The sequence below is a fragment of the Alosa alosa genome, chromosome 23 (assembly GCF_017589495.1).
Source record: "Alosa alosa isolate M-15738 ecotype Scorff River chromosome 23, AALO_Geno_1.1, whole genome shotgun sequence".
Taxonomy (NCBI): Eukaryota; Metazoa; Chordata; class Actinopteri; order Clupeiformes; family Clupeidae; genus Alosa; species Alosa alosa.
This window is the reverse complement of record NC_063211.1, coordinates 8,757,296-8,777,583: the sequence shown is the minus strand read 5'-3', so window position 1 is coordinate 8,777,583 and position 20,288 is coordinate 8,757,296. Positions and strand designations below refer to the sequence as shown.

The 20,288-nt window shown below is 40.5% G+C and overlaps 1 protein-coding gene across 1 annotated transcript; it reads left to right on the top strand.

Annotated features, from left to right (window-relative positions):
• Window positions 1-720: 720 nt before the first annotated feature.
• Window positions 721-19,306, top strand: LOC125288099 (the record flags this gene model as incomplete). Its single annotated transcript, XM_048234193.1, is given in 3 exon segments — window positions 721-1,480; window positions 15,785-15,929; window positions 16,379-19,306. Coding segments are annotated over 3 exon segments (3,003 nt in total), but the record flags the coding sequence as incomplete, so codon positions are not given.
• Window positions 19,307-20,288: the final 982 nt, after the last annotated feature.

Genomic DNA, 20,288 nt, shown 5'->3' with positions numbered 1-20,288 from the left:
CTAATGGGCCTTGATGAATCTGAATGGATTCCATCTGAATGGATTGAGTCTTGGAAGAGCACAAAAGGCTTCAAAAATGGGGATGGGCCCTTTAAAGAAAAAATGGTCCAAAACATAGAAAACAAACAGTACAACATAGAAATATCAAAGTCCATGTTGGGGGAATCTTGGAAATATTTAAATTGCCAGTTCCATTCTGTGTCAAATTCCATTCTGAGTTGTCTATGGGCTGATGCATGGAAGATCTCAAAACCAATGGAGTACCATGATGAGGCTTCTGAAACCAAAGATGATGTAATTGATTACAAACCACTAGACCCTTATGTCCATGGTGTGATCATACCTGTATGCAAGGCTGAGAAGTACAAATTCTGGAGTAACCAGTTTCATGAGGGTAACACTACCCTGGCTGAATGGAAAAAATCTTGTGAGGTTGTTAAAAACTCATCCATTCTTAAAAATGTGACACCCACAAAGAAAGTGGAGTCAAAGGAAAACGAAAAAGAAAGTGAGGAAATAAATGTAGAAGAAAGTGAACCTGATGGATTACCTAAAAGGCTCAAGCCCAAAGATAAATTAAAAAATCGGCAAAAACTTCTGAATCCTCTATCCCAATGTGATTTTCCTTTTGAGTGGAATGATGCTTGGAAATTTCCCAAATCTCAACCTAAGGAAGACCACTGGGAAACGTCCAATAGTGAATGGATGGAGACATGGAGGGTGGCAACACTTCAGAGACACCACAACAGATTGGCTTTGAAAAGTAACTCCCACTTGTTTGCCCCTCTTCTTAACGCAGACGAAGTTCCACCCTGGTGCAGAACCTGGAAGTTCATCAATCTCCTTCCTCGGCAGTACAAGCCATTCTGGGACAAAGATCATGAAAACTTTGAAGTGGAAATATGGCCGCCTCCAGTGACTGAATATGTTCCCCCCTCAAATTCAGCAGAGGAAGAAGAGCCAGATCAGAGTGTGTCATGGAGGATTTGTGGCCCACAGCCTTTGGAGTGGGATGACACTCCTAAAGTATTCGTAAATCGTAAAGATGAAGTACTGTGGTCAAGGAGAAGTTGCAACAATGGCCTCTATTCTTGTCTTAACTTGGAGATACTCTCACAGACATTGTGGGCCAGATCTTGGAGATTCAGAAATCTAGAGAGTACCTCATCCTCTCTTACAATGCCAAAAACTGATACAACAAAGAGCCACCTTTTTTCTGAAATGGAAAAAACCAAACCATTTGCTCCAACATGGTCCAAATCAGCTAAATTAGCCACATCCCAACCCCAGGCAAAAAGCGGTCCCACCAGTGGAGTCAAAGGCATAGTAGAGGCTGAGAATATGTCTTTTAAATTGGTTGATTCGTGGATGCTTTCAAATGATTTAAGTAGCCAAATGGGAAAGGTATCTTGGGCTGAGTGGGTGAACTCCTGGAGGTTCCTGCTTCCTTCTTATTCTCCACAAAAGAAAGATCTTTCATGTAAGTATTTTTATAATGTCTGTCATCTTGGTGATTTGCAGATAATATTTTGCTTGCGCAACAATGAGTCCTTAACATTCTATCATATCAATACTCTTCTATTACTAATTTTGTTCACAGAACCCTGTGGACAGTAACCTTAGGTGGAAGTTGCTGGTTGAAATACATAACCAAACAATCTAGAAAAAGCAGCTAATATTAATTAAGCGGGCACATAAAAACTTGCATAGCCTTTAAATGGTAAAATGTTGTTTTGTATATGTTGGGCGTAAAAATATTTAGAAAGTGAAACTATAATAAAGATATAACAATATAAAGATACAACTATGCAGATAGGCTGTGCTGTTTTCATTTGCTCTTCAAAATGAAGGAATGTGACAAAAGTCAAGGCCTTGCAGACCAATTATGTGAATACAATAACAACCTGAACTTTTGGTTTGGTTTGCGCACAACTGTGATATGCAAGCACATGTAAAATAACATTCAGAATCTGTGAACGTATGCTAACATGAATTAACCAATTAACCACACACCTGTGCTCTGGAAATTAAGTATCGAATCCATTGAATGCAAATCATTAACCCTTTGACGCCTAGGCCATTTTCAGAGTAATATTACTACCTTTAATTTTAAGCTCTCATTGTAAGGACAATACATCTATACATCTTGTTTTTTTCCAGGACAGTCTAGGCTAGCCATATCTTTTTTTTCTTTTAGATACTTTTAGAGATACTTTATTGATCCCTAAGGGGAACACACACACACACACACAGAGCAGTGAGCAGCCCCTTAATCCGGCACCTTGCTCAAGGGCAGCTCATCTGTGGATGTGGATGCAGGAGAGCACTGTTCAATCACATTTTTCCTACCAGTCAGGGATCGAACCGGCCACTCTTCGGTCACAAGTCAGATTCCCTAACCAGTAGGATGCCCAAAGGATGTCCAAAGGATTCCCATATCTTCAGCCTTTATATCAAGGAAAAATAATTAGTGTCCCATGATTTTTTTTCATGCTTTTGCATTCATGTGGGATTATTTGGAAGCTGCCAATATAAGAATCATGATGGTGGGTGGGATACTCTATGGCTTAGCAATTAACAAAAATATATGTGCTGACATAAATATTTTATTAATTATGAATGGTTTTATACACTGGAGTCTTGCCACAGAACCATTAAATGGATAATATGGCTCTTACTTTAACCTGTGTTTACATATGTGCAGATCTCATGTTGCCCAAAGCACAGTTGATTTGTGCATGCTATGACCAACTTATTGTGGAGTTCTTGTGACCAACTTTGATTCCTTGATATGAAAAAAATATATATTTTGGGGTGCAGTTACAATAGAATTTCATCCCAAAGTTGGAGACCATGTAGACATTTGCTGCAATTTCAAGACGGGATTACTTGGGGATGACTAACTGTACAGGGGAATGCTTTACATCTTTGTATTCGGTAAGGTCTGCTTTGATAGGTTTTGATATATGGTTTGCCATGTGTTGAGTGAAGAGTTTGTGAGATATTCTACCAAGAGTAATGTGTGTGAAGATGGACGCCGAGCTGTGTGGAGAATGTAAAATATGATTAAATGTCATGTAAATTCAACGTTCATTTTCCTGTGAATCGTTTATCACAGGAACTAACCTCTAGTACCACTGAACAGCTTAGGTTGCACACTTTCATGTGATATGCATGTGTGACGAGTATTCCATGAGCAATTCAACTGAGAAAAATGGATGTGAATTTTGACCTGCTTTGGACCATCTTCTATTGGCCTTATAGGGTTAAAGTGTGTTCAATCGTACTTGAATTCAATACAAGATTCATACCTTCATACCTTGATCACCTCTATTTGTTTTTTTACTTTGCAGTAAATGTGACCAACTCTCTCAATTCTAACACACTAACTTTACATTGGCTTTTTGTAACAGTTCTAGTAGGAAATACCTTAAAAACTGATTTGTGCACTTAATAAACGTAATCAATAAAGTCAGTGGTGGGTTGGGTTTTCTGTAGGCCAGCAGCAAATGGCAAAAGCCAAGGAGCCACAAATCCATGTTGATTTTGTAGCATTTACCATCTAGCATAGCAACTCCATTTCCAGAGACACAGACTGACAATAAACAGCTTGGGCATTTGAAAGTATGAAGGAAGCATGATATCAGATGACTCAAGATCAGATGACTCAATATGGAAGACTCCATATTTCCCAATAAAAAATACAAAATGTAATCAAAGGTTATAGACATATACATGCAGAGATTTGTCACTTTTGGGAGCTATAGGCTAATTGGATCTGCCCACCTCAATGAACTATGCTAAGCTAGGCTAATGGGTATTTGCTGCACGCACAGAGCTAAGATGTGTATCTGTGAGGGAGACGATGAATAAGCTAATTTCCCAAAATGTTGGCGTGTTCCTATATAGCTAATGCTCATTTAGCTGACTAGTTAAATTCATTGCACAGAAAATTTCAGCAATTCAAAATCATTAGATGATATCTGCCACTAAACACCCACAAAACATCTTTGTAATTAGAAGCACACAAGGTCATTCAAATGACTGGCTCACTTGAATTTTTGGCTCAAGCTTGGTCACAACTAAGGTAAGACTCAAGAATAACAAAGTTTCACAAAGTTTCATTACCTCTCACAACAAAGTTCTTACATGTAGCCTAGTTCGTGCATTTATGATTAAAGTCAAAGATTATACATGGCGGAGCAACATACCGGTATCAGGAGCCACTTCCGGGAACCGGATCGTACGAGGGGGAGTCAAAATCCCCCGTTATGCAGAGCAGAGGCAACGACTGTTCCATTGAAGTCTATGGCCTTAGCTCAGAATTTCACCTTATATGTTAAGATCTTGGTTCTATAGAGTTAGGAATGTGAATTTTGGGCACGTTATCATGATCCTCAAACCCTTCTGTCCATATCAAGTACATTTTTAGCATTTTTGAGCATTCCAGTCTGGAGAAAATCGACCTTATATCAGGTCTGCGTCTGTTGTTTATTCTGCTACTGTTTAGGGGTGCTGAATCTATCCCAGCCATAAGTTTTGAGTAAAAATTACTCCATGTCCATAAAAAATTCATAACAAGTGGTTTTATTGAACAATTACAAAACAAAACTCTTAATCAGTTTAAAATGTAACAAACCTCATCCCTCAACTCCCCTGCACTTCCTCACTCCTGTTATCTTCTGGCTGGTTGATGTTCTGGCAAGAGTTACCATGACAGTTCCAACAAGCAGAAATATACTTGACTCCTTGCTTTTTACAGCAGCACCTGAGAGTGTCACAGACGCCTGCACAGTTGCAGCTGACAAACTTTAGAAGGTAGTCTGGTGCAATGGGACCTGGTGTGACAGGCGCATAATCATGTTCTCCTTGTTTCTATCCACACTCAAGGACATCTAGTGATGGATTTTGTAGCAGTAGCCAATCTCTGGTCTGGAGATATGCCCGCAGAGAGTGCTATGCTGCACTTCCTGTAGTCGGAGGTAGTTTCTAAGGCTTGACACTAGTTATGTTGTCCTCATGAGTTTTACATGTTGCTCACTGTCCACCCTCAACGTTGGACACTCTTTTCTCTCTCTATCTATCTCTCTCTCACACACACATTTATGCACATTGACTCTCTCACAAACACATTTACAACCACACACCCACACATCTATGCACTGAAACTCTCACAAACAAATTCACAACCACCCACACAAACACATATGCACACACTTACAAATAAAGTTCACACCTTCACTGATACTGTCTCTCTCTCTGTCTCTGTCTCTCTCTCTCACACACACACACACACACACGCACAAATACACACACATGCAAAATGTCCTCTCACACACACCATGTTGAGACAAAACTATCTGTGATTATAGTACCAGTGTGTTACACGCAAAGTGTGTGTGAGAGAGAGAGAGAGTCCAATGTGGAGAGTGGACGGTGATCAACAAAATGTAAAACTCAGTCAATGTGCATAAATGTGTGTGTGAGAGAGAGATAGATAGAGAGAGAAAAGAGTGTCCAACGTTGAGGGTGGACGGGGTCATCCCTATGTTCCCCGGGTCCTATGTTCTCCGGGTCCTATGTTCCCCGCTGCTTCCAAGTAGACTGCAGCCGCACGGCAAGGCGCGGGTTGTTGTTGCTCCGTGCCCACACTTTGTTTGTGATGAGGGAAGGAGAGGGGGCGCCTCGAACTGAAGTTCTTTGCACAGATGCGCAGTGCTCAGTTGAATACCTGTTAGTGGTCACTAAATAGTATATATTATCTCCCGCTACTTGATGTCAAGCCTGGAATGAAGAGTAGGTGGGTTATGGCAATGGTTGAGTTGCAACGGTTTGGCTTGAATTCCCTGCTACTTGAAAAAAAAGATGGATGTTGCTGTTGGCGAACAGCGACACGAGTTAAGCTTTTTTTAAGTTGGCAAAAGTTTGAACTAGCCAACTAGCTCCGGTGGGAAAATGCATGGGACTTATTGCGCTGTCCTATTGCGTGCAGAGGGAATTTGAAAGAGAACCGATTATCCCGCCCCTCGGACTGAGCACTGCCAACGGTGAGTGCCCAGACCCTACATTTTAATGTGGGTCTGGCTCGTCAGGCTAGCAGTCTTTACCAGTACCGACAAAATGATTAAATGTTTCCCCCCATAACAGGTATCGTTCACAGATTATATAATATAGCCCTAATTTGAATGATGGGCAGAGTGTGTGCAGTGTGTGCAGTACATTTGCTGCCAGGGCTAGTCTAGCAACTCTCTGTTGGCTTGTGTGCTGGAAAAATTTAACTTCTATCAGGCCAAACAAATCGTATAGAGACGTTAGGTGGGCTTAACATAATGATTGATGGCAAACGGTTGAGTTGCAACGGTTTGGCTTGAATTCCCTGCTACTTGAAAAAAAAAGATGGATGTTGCTGTTGGCGAACAGCGACACGAGTTAAGCTTTTTTTAAGTTGGCAAAAGTTTGAACTAGCCAACTAGCTCCGGTGGGAAAATGCATGGGACTCATTGCGCTGTCCTATTGTGTGCAGAGGGAATTTGAAAGAGAACCGATTATCCCGCCCCTCGGACTGAGCACTGCCAACGGTGAGTGCCCAGACCCTACATTTTAATGTGGGTCTGGCTCGTCAGGCTAGCAGTCTTTACCAGTACCGACAAAATGATTAAATGTTTCCCCCCATAACAGGTATCGTTCACAGATTATATAATATAGCCCTAATTTGAATGATGGGCAGAGTGTGTGCAGTCTCAAGTCTACTAAAGGTAATTTAATAACTAAACAACATCAATTTGCTAGTTTAAAATCATGGGCAAAAATGTTGCTTACTGGCAGACTTTGCCCGCAAAATAAATTAGGGTCCCTAGAGAGTTTAGGAATTTATAAATGCAGAAGCCTAAGATAAATAGATGTACCTCATAGCGGTACAAAATATAACTGCCGCTCAGTCCTGTACATTCTCTCCGCCAACAATAAATCACGCTTGTCAATTTGTCTCGCGTGTGTGTTTATGTATGTGAGCACCTGTGTGCATGTGTTTAATTGTGTGTGTGTGTGTGTGTGTCTGTCTGTGTGTGAGTGTGCGCGTGTGTGTGTGCGCGCCTGCGTGAGTGACTGTGTTTGTGTGTTTATTAGCATGAGTGCATGCCTGTGTGTGTGTGCGTGCGTTTATGTGTGTGTGTTCGTTTATGTGTGTCTATGTACGAGCGCCTGTGTTTGTGTGTTAAAAAGAGTGTATGCATGCCTGTGCGTGTGTGTGTCTTTATGTGTGTGGTGTGTTAATTAATTTAATTATGTATTTCAGGTAATATCAATCAAATTCCAGCTGTGTTGTTTTGATTTAGTAAAGATAAATCAAATAACAATACGCAATTATATTTGTACTGAAATTACTTGGAAAACAAAATGTAAAAAAAATATTTAGGAAAATTCATTAAAATGGTGGATATTAGGGGTGTAAAGATTAACCGATACGTATCGGTATCCGTTTTTAACGTGTAAGATACGGCTACATCGATACGTGAAGCCCGGAATAAACTTATCGGAATAAAACTGAAATGAACTGGTCGTTATATCGATTTACATGTTAGAAATCGGTTCACAACCTTTTCTGCTCGCTCAGACTCTCATTTACGTTGCAAGCAGCGCGTTCATCCCACTTCCGGTTTTGAAACTACATGTGGCACGGATTTGTGGGTAATGCAGTTCGTTTTGGGCTACATTAATTGCCCAAAGTTGTCATAGGACTTCATTACCCATACATCTACTGCAATTTAAGCACGTGACAACTCGCAATCGGTCGGACAGTTTTTACTCTTTTGTTTTTCAAAATCCAGCGCGAAATTAAACACTTACTGTAGCATTCCTAAACGGCAACGATAGTCTGTAGAGTAGCCTTACGTTTGATGAAGGGATTTCCTTAATGTTAAAGAATAATTTGGCCCTTGCTGCTAAAACGATGCACAAATTATTATTATTTTGTTCATATTCAGCTCAGACTTAGAACAAAATAGGCCCAGTTCATTGATATGTAGGCCTATTTTATTCTTGTAGGATAGGCTATATGAGAAAAGGCCAAGATTGTCTTAAGCACTGTTTTATTTTATTTCGGTATTGTCTTACCTCAACAGTAGGCTACAGCTCCTTGAAAACAATCAGATATAACTCTATAAATTCTATAAAGTCTATAAAAATGTATTTTTATGTTGTATTTGGCTGCTGTGTTTGACTGAAATGTAGACTATTCTTTTTTCATTTCAATACAGTATATGATACAAACCTCAGTTTAGATAATCATATTCACACTTTTTTTTTTTTTTTTGCCTAATTGACATGACCATGATAATTGATAATATGAAATTAATGTGCACCTTCAGCAAATGATAAAAAATCTTTCAGAATGCTTTCCATTCTTCAACTGCCTTGAATTGCATTGAATCGCATCGAATCGTACTGAATCATTTTTTATTAACATGTATCTTTTCTTGTATCGAATCGTGTCCATGTATCTAGATGTGAATCGTATCGTCTTTTACATGAGAGATTCACACCCCTAGTGGATATAGTGTTTTGGAGTGTTTTCTTCGCTCATCACCACCATCTACAGGCCGATGGGTGTACAGTTTTCGGGTCTATGGGGGTCCAGCGTGGGGGTTGAGTGGCCGCCGGGGACCAAACACTTATTGGCCACAAAAGAAAAGAAAAAAAAGAAACTTTGACAACTTCTATATGACCGCTATGCTAGCTACGCTGTCATGTGGCAGTCATAATAAATAGTCCACTTGACATTGTGCATATGGGTGATTATGTGCATGTTACAACCCATTTGCATGTGCATATTGTTATGCTGTCTAATTCTAGTCTTTTATGTCATTGCACTTGTTGTTGTTTCCAGGCACATTGTAATTATAAAAATAATTTGAATTTTAGTATATTTAGTATAATCTTTATCTTCTACTGTCCTTATTCCTTAGTTGTGTTTTAATATTATATACTTTTTATTTCCTTTTTCTGCTGTTAGTGAATGTGTGTGTGTTGTCTGTATGCTACTGAGACCTTGAATTTCCCCTGGGGATCAATAAAGTATCTACAGTATCTATCTATCTATCTATCTATCTATCTATCTATCTATCTATTATCTGGTACGGTCATGGTTGTCCTTACACATCACAGTGTCATTCCGTGCATTGAGATGCATTCACTCGCTCTTACATGGTTTACCTCACCTATAGGTCAGTTATGTATGAACAATCAGTCTAAATCTCATATTTCCAAGTCAGAGGCCGATGTGAAGTTAGTTGTAGTGTCTGGTGACAAGGCAAAATGGTCTTTGCTGGTCTATGTGAAAAATAAGGATACTAATTTCCTTTTGCTGTTGTTTTCTTTTTTTGTGATAAGAGTGACTAGAGAGAGGTTTAATGTTATTCATTTTCCTTACCTAGTTCTGTCACAAAGATTTAGGACCACCACTTCTTGGAGCATGTCTTACACTCAAGTTCTCAATAGGGGGCAGTAGGGGTCAGATCTGAATTGGGGGAGTAGGGGGCAGGGTCATGACATATGCTACGCCCTAAAAGTTCATGGCAAACCTGAAAAGCTGAGGTGGAAACTCGAGTGTTTCATTTGGGAACTTAATTCATTAATCTGCAAGGCACAGCCATTATTAATCATTCTTTTGATTAGGTGTAAGTCCATAGTTATCACTCAGAACATATTTTAGTTGTTTAATGGCAATGCTGTCAACGCTATAATTAATGTCTTTAGCATAATTAAAAAAAAGAAATGTTATTGGTTAGAATTCCATTTCATTCACAGCCATTGACAGTGGAATTTGATTGTAAACTGATATATTTGTGGCTTTCTAATGACCCTCTGCCCTTTGGAAATGCACTGTTGTTGAGTCATGAAAACATAATTGCCCAGGCACACATATGGTAATCATGCCAGCCTATTCCCTGCCTTAGTTGCTATAGAACATTTTGTGCAAGTCTATGTTTACCTCTTGACAGAACATACTTTAGCCATATATGTTTTTGGACACCCGATATAAATAGCAGGTTAATACCACATGATATAGACTGCGACTCACATGTGTACACTTTGTAAAATACTTACTACTGTTGGGGTGGATTACATGACCTCTGTTTTGGAGGACTGCCAGTTGGTACATAGATTGTGCAGATTCACTGCTCACCTAAGCTTTGCAGTGGAATTGCGTCATAATTGACAGTTTGGCCTTTGCTGTCAAAATCTGAGAAGACAGACGGCAAATAGGAAACTACTTATTCTGCATAGTGGAAGTATTGCATGTGGCCTCCTTTGTAGTATACAGTGTATGCACATGTGCAAGCACACATGAAAGCATACAATTCCCTTGCATCCATATGGCTGGACTGACTGTATGTCCCAGTGCAGGCAATAGATCTGCATTCCTTCTGCACATTTCTTTCACCGGGGGCACTTTAAATATAATGTTAATGCCATGGGGTTCACACAGGCACGTTAACAACCAAAACTGATCCATCGGCGGATCATTTACTGACCATCTGTCTCGTTAGTCCACAATCTTACGTAATTGTTTGTTGACTCCTATTAGCAAAGGTATCAGTTACATCATAAAATAAAAAGCTTTTAGATTTTCACAATGGTGTTAATTAATGAGTTCACTGAAAATGTAGGCCTACTGTAGAGCTTTGCAGTAGACACAGGGTTTGTCTAGGCTACTAAACACGTAGTCCAATATTCAGCATATCAGTCACCTTCACCTTTACCCATATGCCTATTATGAATTATTGTTTTGTGATAAGATGAATTAAGAGCAGAATAATATGATGTAATATGAGATCCACAACCCTTCACTTTGCTTCCTTTTTGTGTGGCCAAATCAACTTTAATATTCTTATCAGCCACAAAATCACAAAGTAAATTGCTCTCCAAAGAGGGAGATCTAAGACCACCAACAGCAGCCCAGTGATAGAAGCAGGAAGTGCTCCCCGCTGTAAGTGAGAAATACTTGATGACAGCCACACTCAAGGACATAGTCCATCTGCTTCTGGCTGTGACAGGGAACTCAGAATGTGATTACAGTTTTTTCTGATTGCTTAAGCACATTTTTGTAACTATGGCTTTTTTTGCAAAACTCTACACACAAATGGCAAAACCTCTCACCCAATCAGCAAAACATTGTAGTTATCTTGCAAAAGCTAACACATCTTGCTTAACTCTTCATTACCTTCGTAAAAATGGTGTTTTTGTATCAAACAGTAAACACAAGCCATCACAATAATAAGCACACAATGTGGCAACTACACACTAATGGTATAAATAAAAAACACATCTGGCTTTTGCTTTCTCTGTGCACAAGGTAGGCTATGTCATTTTGAGGTAATACTTTTGTCATAGTTCTGTATACAGGGATCCAAACATCAAGTATTACAGTAGTGTTTATTTAAACACATCAAAACAAACACAAGTGGTACTGTAACGATCCTGTGTTCCCTGTCCCTCTGTTTACCTCCTGTGCCATGTGCTCCTGTGTTTACTTCCTGTCCCTGTGTTTTAGTTCCTGTCAGCCATGTCCTTTGTTTGTCTTGCCATGTCTCAGTTCCCTGTGTCTCCGCCCCTCACCTGTTCCTCATTATTAGTCTGCTAGTTTAATTATGATTTCCAGCCCTGTGTTCACCTGTCTCTTGTTTCTTGTCCACTTGTGCCTTGTTAGCCTTGTTTAACCCCTGTGTATTTAAACCCTCTGTCTCCCCTCAGTCCCCTGTCGGTCATTGATGTTTTGTGGTTGTGTGCATTTGCATTAAAGATTCCTGGTTTAAGTGTGCCTCGTTCTCGACTTGCCCTGCGCCTGGGTCCAGCTCTCCATACTGCAACCCTGACTGGTTCCAAGTCAAAACACCATATAGTAATTTCACAGAGAAAAACAAAAAAATCAGTCTACATTGTGTCGTCTCTCTGGGTCCGGCCACAATTTCATCTAAATCACATGCAATGTTATCTAGTCCAAGGTACCGGGGAAAAGATCTTCTGGAATGCCGTATCCAGGCCTGACATGACAATATCCCCACATGTAGACTTATTTTTTTTTTTGCCTGTAAAAGGGCTATTTCATTCTCTTCTTGCCCTTCCTTTTCCCCTCCTCTTGCTCCTCCTTGTCCTCTTCCTTTAACTTCACCTCCTTGTCCTTGTCATTCTCTTCACCTCTGCATCCTCTTCCTCCTATTCCTCCTACTACTTCACCTCCATGTCCTATTCTTCAGCCTCTAATTCTTGCTTTCTCCCTCTTCCTGCTCCCTCTATTGTACCCATTGTACATTACCTGTGGCTTAGTGCTTAGGCTGATTGCAAAGTTAACTAATTATCTAAAACAGTTTTTACATGAGAAAGTGTGCCAGAGAGTTGGCAAAATAGTGAAAATAATAGCCATGCATGTGTAAAGATTTGCTAGGAGTATGTTGATCATTTGGAAATTGAGTGTAAAGCATGAGTTGTGTTTACAGTTCTGCAAAAAGAGTGCTGTGTAGTGAATTGTGCCTACAGTTGTGCAAAGTGTGTTACAAAAATGCATTCAGAAAAAAACTGTAATTGAAAATGACTTAGTAGCCATATTGTAAAGCACACACACCACCCTACTGGTCATTTATGACTGCTTGTCTCTGTATTGGTGACACCTCCTGATTAACATGTAGCATACATTTCACACCAAAACAAATCCAAGTTTACTTTGGTTTTATTTTGTCTGCTTTGTTTAGAATATGTTATTTATAGTTCAGTGATAAAACCTTTATTGACTATGTATGCTTGATACAAGCATGTTTAGAAATATGTGTGCACAGGCAGTCACTCATCTGTTTAGTGTTTCCCCCTTTTTTGATAACATTGAAAATTCAACTCCATGGAGCTGTCATGCACAATTTGTTCCGGCACGAAGATTCTAAGAGACAGTTCACCTAGAAATTAACAGCTGATCGGAACGTGATTATTACGTCATCCGGAACTTTTTCACAAGCCGGAACTCTGTTCATGACAGAACCTTAGTCAGTTTTGGGAAAGTAGCATGCGCACCAGTGCTGTAAACTTAAGTTGGTGTGGGAGGACATAAGTTGATATAGAACAGCACAAAGTTTATTGAAAGTATTTAGTTTATTTGTGGTGCTCATTAATGAATCCAAATCTTGACAACATCATCTTGAAACTAAGAACTACAGGAGCAAAACTGTGTATGGTGCTATTTTTTAATCACTGTGGTGTCAAGGAAAAGACATTGGTAATGTTTGTAGAGTGCTTTCTGTTGGGAATTATCACCCCTCCCCCATCCTTCACGCACACAGGCATGCACACATGCACACACACGCACACACACAGACACACACACACACACACACACACACACACACACACACACACACACACACACACACACACACACACACACCCTCTTTCTTTAACACACTAAGTTCTCTTTCGATTCTGCCTCGCCCAGCCGCTCTGTTGTGCGCTCAGTGAGGTGAGGTGTTCATGGCAGTACTGAACGTTCCGCTGTCTCTATGGTTTCAGAGCACCCACCCCTCCCCTCCTCTCCCTACCCCTCCCACCTCGAACACACAGCAGGAGGACTTCATGTGTCACCCACTCCATTGGGGGCTCTGCCATCCCTCAAACTCCCTGCTGGAGGGCTGAGCTCGCTTGCTTTCAGGGAGCCAATTTAAGCTGGATACTGTCAGCACCGGCAGTGCCGCACAGTCAAACAGAGCACCAGCGAGCATACAGTGTACTTGTGGCTGTAGTGGGAGGGCTTCTCGTGGGCTGGCCTGGATTTTTTTCAAGTTGCTGACTTAAATGTTTATGGTTCCATGTCATACAACATGCCACGGATTTGGCAACACTGTACATCCCAAATTCCTCGTATATGTTTTGAATTTTGTTTTTTCAGTTTATGAAACTTTTGTTTGCTTCAGTAATAACAACAGAAGCACTTTATTGAGTTAAAAGTAATATTTCAGCCACTTATAGCTGCTTTGTCCTCCAAATTGGCATATCCATGATATACTATTTACTAGGGCTGTCAATCGATTAAAAAAATGAATCTAATTAATTACGTACTCTGTAATTAATCTAAATTAATCGCATATATAATTTTTGCTGTGAAAGTCTTATTCTCTCTTTTATTATTATTTTCACTGTTCAAATAATTGCCATAATAATCTATGATATGACCTAATATGCTGAGGAAATAAATTCAAAAGTGCTTCGGGAAGAAGTTTTTTTTTTTCACATACAAGGCATTTCATTGCAGAGGACTTTATTTTCAACACTTTATTTTTTATCAACACCATCAGGCCGTTTTTTAAAAGTAAATGTTCCAATCAATGATCCAGGCAGCATGTTTTCTTCTCTCTCCTTCATTTTACAGTCTAATTTTTACTGACTAGAATGGCTCGGGGTCAAAGGTCATACGGAATCAATTAATCTGCATGAATTTTTTTAATCAGTTATTTTTTCTCAAATTAATTAATTGAAATGAATCAGTTATTTTGACAGCCCTACTATTTACCTTTTAAAGGTACATTTTTATTTAGTATTTTACGATTGTCATCTACTCCATGGAAGATCAAATGCACAGTATGCTATGCTGTACACATTTGTGGTTGCAGTGCAGAATATATACTGTCAAATATAGTGTGGGCTAAACTCCATATTCATACAGAAAATCAGGTTAGATCATATGAATTAAGGGCATTTAACAGCATGATATCTGTCATGACACTCTGTCGTGAGCGAGCCAGTGTAACGTTACCCAGAGCAAATAAAAATAGCACACTCTAGCGATGCTGGTTATATGTACAGGTTATATATGAGATGCTCTCTGTCCCTGCAAAGGCATTGTGGATAATCCACTGAGGAGGGTAGTGGAGATTTTTGCTGTGATTCTACAGCCACGGTAAGCAGTGTCATGGTAATTGTATGAGGATATGGCTTTAAAAGCTGTGGTGATGCTCAATGTTTTGTGATAAATGTAGAACATTTGTCATGTATATATTATTATCATAATGTATATTGACAAAAATACAGCGACAAAATTAGTATGGTGTTTAGGGATGAAAATATCCTGTTTATGAAAAGGCTTAATCAATGTACGCAGTGAAAACAGCTTAACAGCAGTAATAGTGACTTGTCCCCTTTTGAATTTCACTGGCAGTTAACATTAATAAACAAGGACTTTCATCCATGTGCACGAGGCAACAAATACATTTTGTGAGGGATGTGACTTATGAGTGTTGATATCTGCATCTTTGCACGTAGTTAATCACATCACACAATGTTGTTATGCTCTGATTAACTGTGATTTATGATAGTAGCAGCAAAACTTGCTGGTGGAATATGATCACTCACTTTAGCCACCAATTATCCATGTTAGGCTGGATTCACTCCTTGCTTTGGTGTAATGTTTGTGAGGGTCATTATCTTGGTGATAATCTGTCATCAATTCCTTGGGGACTATACAAATTTGAGCTGTGCATACCTGACTGTTCTTTGTTGTTTGTTAGACTCGAGTCTTACAAATGCCTTTGTTTTTTAGAGGAGCTGTTATTTGTGTTTCAGCATGCCAGCTGACAACTGACAGATGAGAATGCATGTGGCCTTTGTTGTCTACTTTTTCAACCATGTCAAAGTCATAGTGTTCCATGCAGAATACATACTAGCTGCATGTGTAGAACACAAAAATTGACATGTTACAAAAACAACAATGCATTCAAATATAACACAATATTATTTCATATCCTTTCAGCCCAGGAAGTTGAGATGGCTGAGCGGCCAGAAGTGACTGTCTATGACAATAAGGAACTGCGTAACCAATGGGAAATCCGTGCCAATGAGTTCAGTAAGAGGGATCAGGAAGAACGCAGTCGAATGGAGAAGAGTGCCCTGAATGGGTATGGATTTAACACATACACTACACTACATCCACGGCCAGTCCCACTGATGAATGAAGTGTAGGACCACACTGCACCCCATTGTGATATTCTCACCTTGGCTACACATGGTAATAGTCTATAGGTGCAGGTTCACTTTAGATTATCAATGCATGCCACACAAATGAACATAATTGTTAATTAATGTATGCATAATTAATGAAACAATTAATTCAGACCTAATTTTGATAACTTCAAATATATCTAATGGAGGATATAATCTAAAAATATATTTGACATTCAACGCAAGCAGCTACTGCTCATCTCACCATAAAAATGTTGGTATCTGTGTTTTCATGTGCTATCAATGGATCCAAAAATGAGTTAATTAGACCCTCTGACCAAATTGATTACAAACTATTTGGATGTTGTAACTTTTATTGTAACGTTTATGTTGCATTGTTTGTCAGGCTGTTCCAGGAATGGAATTATCGACTGGCAGTCAGAACTGGGCTCCCTACTTCAGGGGAGAAGAAGGGCAAAGTCATGTCGGACTTCAGAAAGTATGTAGTCACAGCCCCTACTGTAGAGCAAGATGAGAAGGCCCTGCAAGCAAAGTTTAAGGTGGTGATACCCCCGAGAAAACCGGCACCACCACCTCCACCACCACCTGCACCTAAGAAGCGTGAGCCCAGACCCCCACCTCCAGCCAGGAAGGAAAGGCCCAAACCAGACGAGAGGAAACCCGCCAGAGCACCACAACCCGCCAGAAAGCCAAGTGCACCAACACCAGAAAAAGCACCAAGTCAGCCAGCAAAGCCCATGGCTGCCCCAGCAGCCATTCCAGCTGCGTACAAGGATAATCTATCTCAGGCTGGCTGGAATGAGTCCTGGAAGATGCTGAAACCCTTAATAAATATGGAGAGAGTGTTAGGCACAGGAAGAGATGCCTCTGATTTAAATGTGCACAAATACCGCCCTGTTCAACACTCACTGGATGAGATGCTCCCACCTTCGTCAGAGTGGAACAAGTCCTATACATCCTTGAAAAATGATATGCATAAAAATGATCGAAAGGAACAGAAACCATGGAGGTCTTTCCAGGAGCCTGAAAACCTCAGTGGCTCAGAATGGGAACAGTCGTGGAAGATGCAGAATTTCGAGTTTCAGCAGCAAGTGGAAGCCTGGGGCCTGGAGTGGTCTGGTTTTTGTCGGCAACCACGTGACAGGATTTCAGATAATACTCAACAAAGGGGAGATGCTCCCCAGGGATGGGAGGAATCCTGGAAGTCCTTCAAACCTCAACCAAAACAAGAAGGTGAGCACCTGGAATCAGAGGACTACTGGTCTAAGGAATTCTTGGACTTATACAAACATGGGGTGTTTTGTCCGGGTTGGAATGACTCATGGAAAGTGCCGGAAGTGCAAACTCACATGAACGCTTTGGAGGAAGTGTATCTGAAAGACTGGGCTGAGTCGTGGAGGTGCTCCAGACACCACAGCTGGTGCAAGGAATCCTCGCACCTCCGCCATCGCCTCCATGCCCTGCTGATGTCAAAGCGTATGATGTGCAACAAACGAAAGACCTCTCAGCTTCAAGAAGAGACTGCAGCTGAGTGGGCGGAGTCCTGGATGTGCCTGAAAGGTCAAACTCAGGAAAAGGAGGAGGATGAGTCCACCTCAGCAGAAGTTGATGTTTCACATGTGCCTTTGCATCTGCAGTTTCATATGTTGAACACAAAGATCCCTGGTTGGGATAAGTCCTGGTCTGTCGCCAAGACCCCCAGTCCTGGGGATGAGAAGCAAGGCAAGCCCCAGTGGAGAAACTCCTGGAAGATCTCCAACTCAAATCCTGTCGGTAGCTCTAAGACCCAGCAGCAAGACATTGTGTGTTGGTCAAGCGAGCACAGGTCCTTCAGGTACACGGAATCAGAAACAGACTATATCACCCCAGGTGAATGGAGTGCATCCTGGCAGACCATGAAGCCTCCAGCTGAATCAGAAACCAAGCCCCAGCAAGAGTTAGCAGAGGTGCAAAATGGCCATCCCATTCATGCACTACTATTCATGCATCTACTCAAAATTCCTCTTCTGGATTGGAACGATTCCTGGAAATTCTCAAACAAGCAGGCCAGCTCCAACACACTGTCACTGTCAAGGTGGAGTGAATCCTGGAGGTTCTCCAACCCTAACCACCCCGAGGAAGAAAACTACAGACAGAAGGGCAACGGTCGGAGGCATCAAAATGGTCCTTTCAAAGTAGATCCACAGTTCACAGAGTGGGGTGAATCGTGGAAGTACCTGAAGTCTGACTCTCTGAAGCCCGACATGCCTCGGGAGGACAGTGGGGAGTGGGGCGAGTCCTGGAGGGTGTTGAATCCCCAGCTCTACCTGAAGAAAGAGGCCTGGAGCGAGCAGGAATCTGCGGGAGAGTTTGACGACCTCCGTCTGCAGCTGTCATTCCTGTTGAAGGAAGATAAAAAAGTATTTAGCCCTGAGTTCAGCATGCCAGAGTGGAATGAGTCGTGGAAGTTTTTAAAACTGGAGGGAGAGCACGACAGGAAGTAGAACATTGAGATGAATTGCTTTGGCACTGGGTGGTGCTCAACTGTTGTGTGGGTAGATTTAACGGTTTGTTTTCGTTTGTTGTTGTTGAAACAGTTGACTGATGTCTCTGAGCTCCACAAATGTGACATATGAACACTATTCATTGTTTAATTTCTTATTTGAAAACACAAATGAATCATTGCACAGCAAAGCTAGAAACTAAGTAATATTGAATTTAAACCCTAAGGCCAAACACCATAAGACATTTTAAATGGATGAGACTGGGGAGAATATAAAGCAGCAAGCAGATGAAGTCTGGTCTGGTTTCCTGTCTGCCATACACAAATAAACATACGGATATACCGCAAGTTCAGTGGTATTCATATTGAACAAAAGACACATTTGACCAAGGTTACTCCTCACCTTAATTGAGAGTATGAAGCATACACCCCTATGAAGGTTTTCAGATATCACTCAAGATGCCAGTCATAATGCAGATAACGTATACAAACTTAGCTTGCTATAATGGAATATTTTCTTGGGTCCTAAGTGCTGGACATGGCCAACGAATACATCTTTTCTAAACACTTGTCAAGAAATAATTGACTGATGAAGGTGTTTCAATGCATGTTAGGTGTTTCAGAGTTTGCATCTTTCTTAGCTTGTAAGTTTGTCCTCTTCTTCAGTACTATCACAACAACTTGTGTGTTCTCAAACAGAGGATATGTTATTAACAATATATAATTACAAGGCATTCTTTCTTTTTCAGCCATATTGAAATTAAAAATAAAAATGCCTGTAATGCATTCACTTGTTTTCTATTTCAGAAATACATTTTTCATTTTTACCCTTCGTCACAGATGGTTTTGATTTTATTTCTAAGATGGTGTTTCTTTTCCCTAGTCGTCTTATTATAATTGCCTCAAAGCAGTGACTCAGCGGTAAAACTATACTCAGAGAACTCTATAATAGCTTTTTTTGCTCAACAATATAAACAATATATTGCTCAACAATATAAACATATGCCTTATTTTCTGTTTCACAATGTGTCTAAACCCCAATACCATACAGTATCTGTAGCCGCCAAATGCTATTTTCCCTTTTGCCCTATTTATACATTATTTGATACTTGCATTTTTCACATTACTTCATTTTCAACAGTAATTATTGATTAATATCATAACTAAACAAAGCTTTTGTAGGAGACAAAGTGAGGTATTTTTGTTGCAATACGGCACACCAGAGGTTGCACCTGTGGCAGTATACATGACGAGAAATATTTTGCGGCAACCAAAGGAAGCATTTATTAAAATGAGTTAAACAGAGAAACGTTTGAGAAACATGTGGTGTTCATGGAAAAAGATCTCCATTTTCCCCCAGGTATCCTTTCAAGGTATATTCTAGTCGTAAGCTCTTTAGAGGTACATTGGCATGTTGTATTTCACTGTGACAGGCACATGTATGCGAGCTAGTGACTAACGTTACTGAACTGGCCTCTAACATGTGACATACATGCCAAGGGGGCAGAGAGCACATGTGAGGCACATATCCTTCGGGTAAAAATACGCCACAGGTTATGTGCGAAATGAAGATGCCTGATGGGCCAGTATAAATAGCAGTGACATCAGTCTCTGCTGAAGTCACATGGACATGGCGTTTTTCACAGAAAAAGCAACAGCGTTCGAAAGCTATTTGTCAAAACTTATCAGATCGAAGGTTTGCCTATGTCAGGGATGAATTTCAAATAGACCACCAGCCCCTGCCCATCCGTCAATCATTTTGTGACCTGCAGTTCTGCATCTCCTTGCACTTTCTCCTTTGTCCATCGGGAGG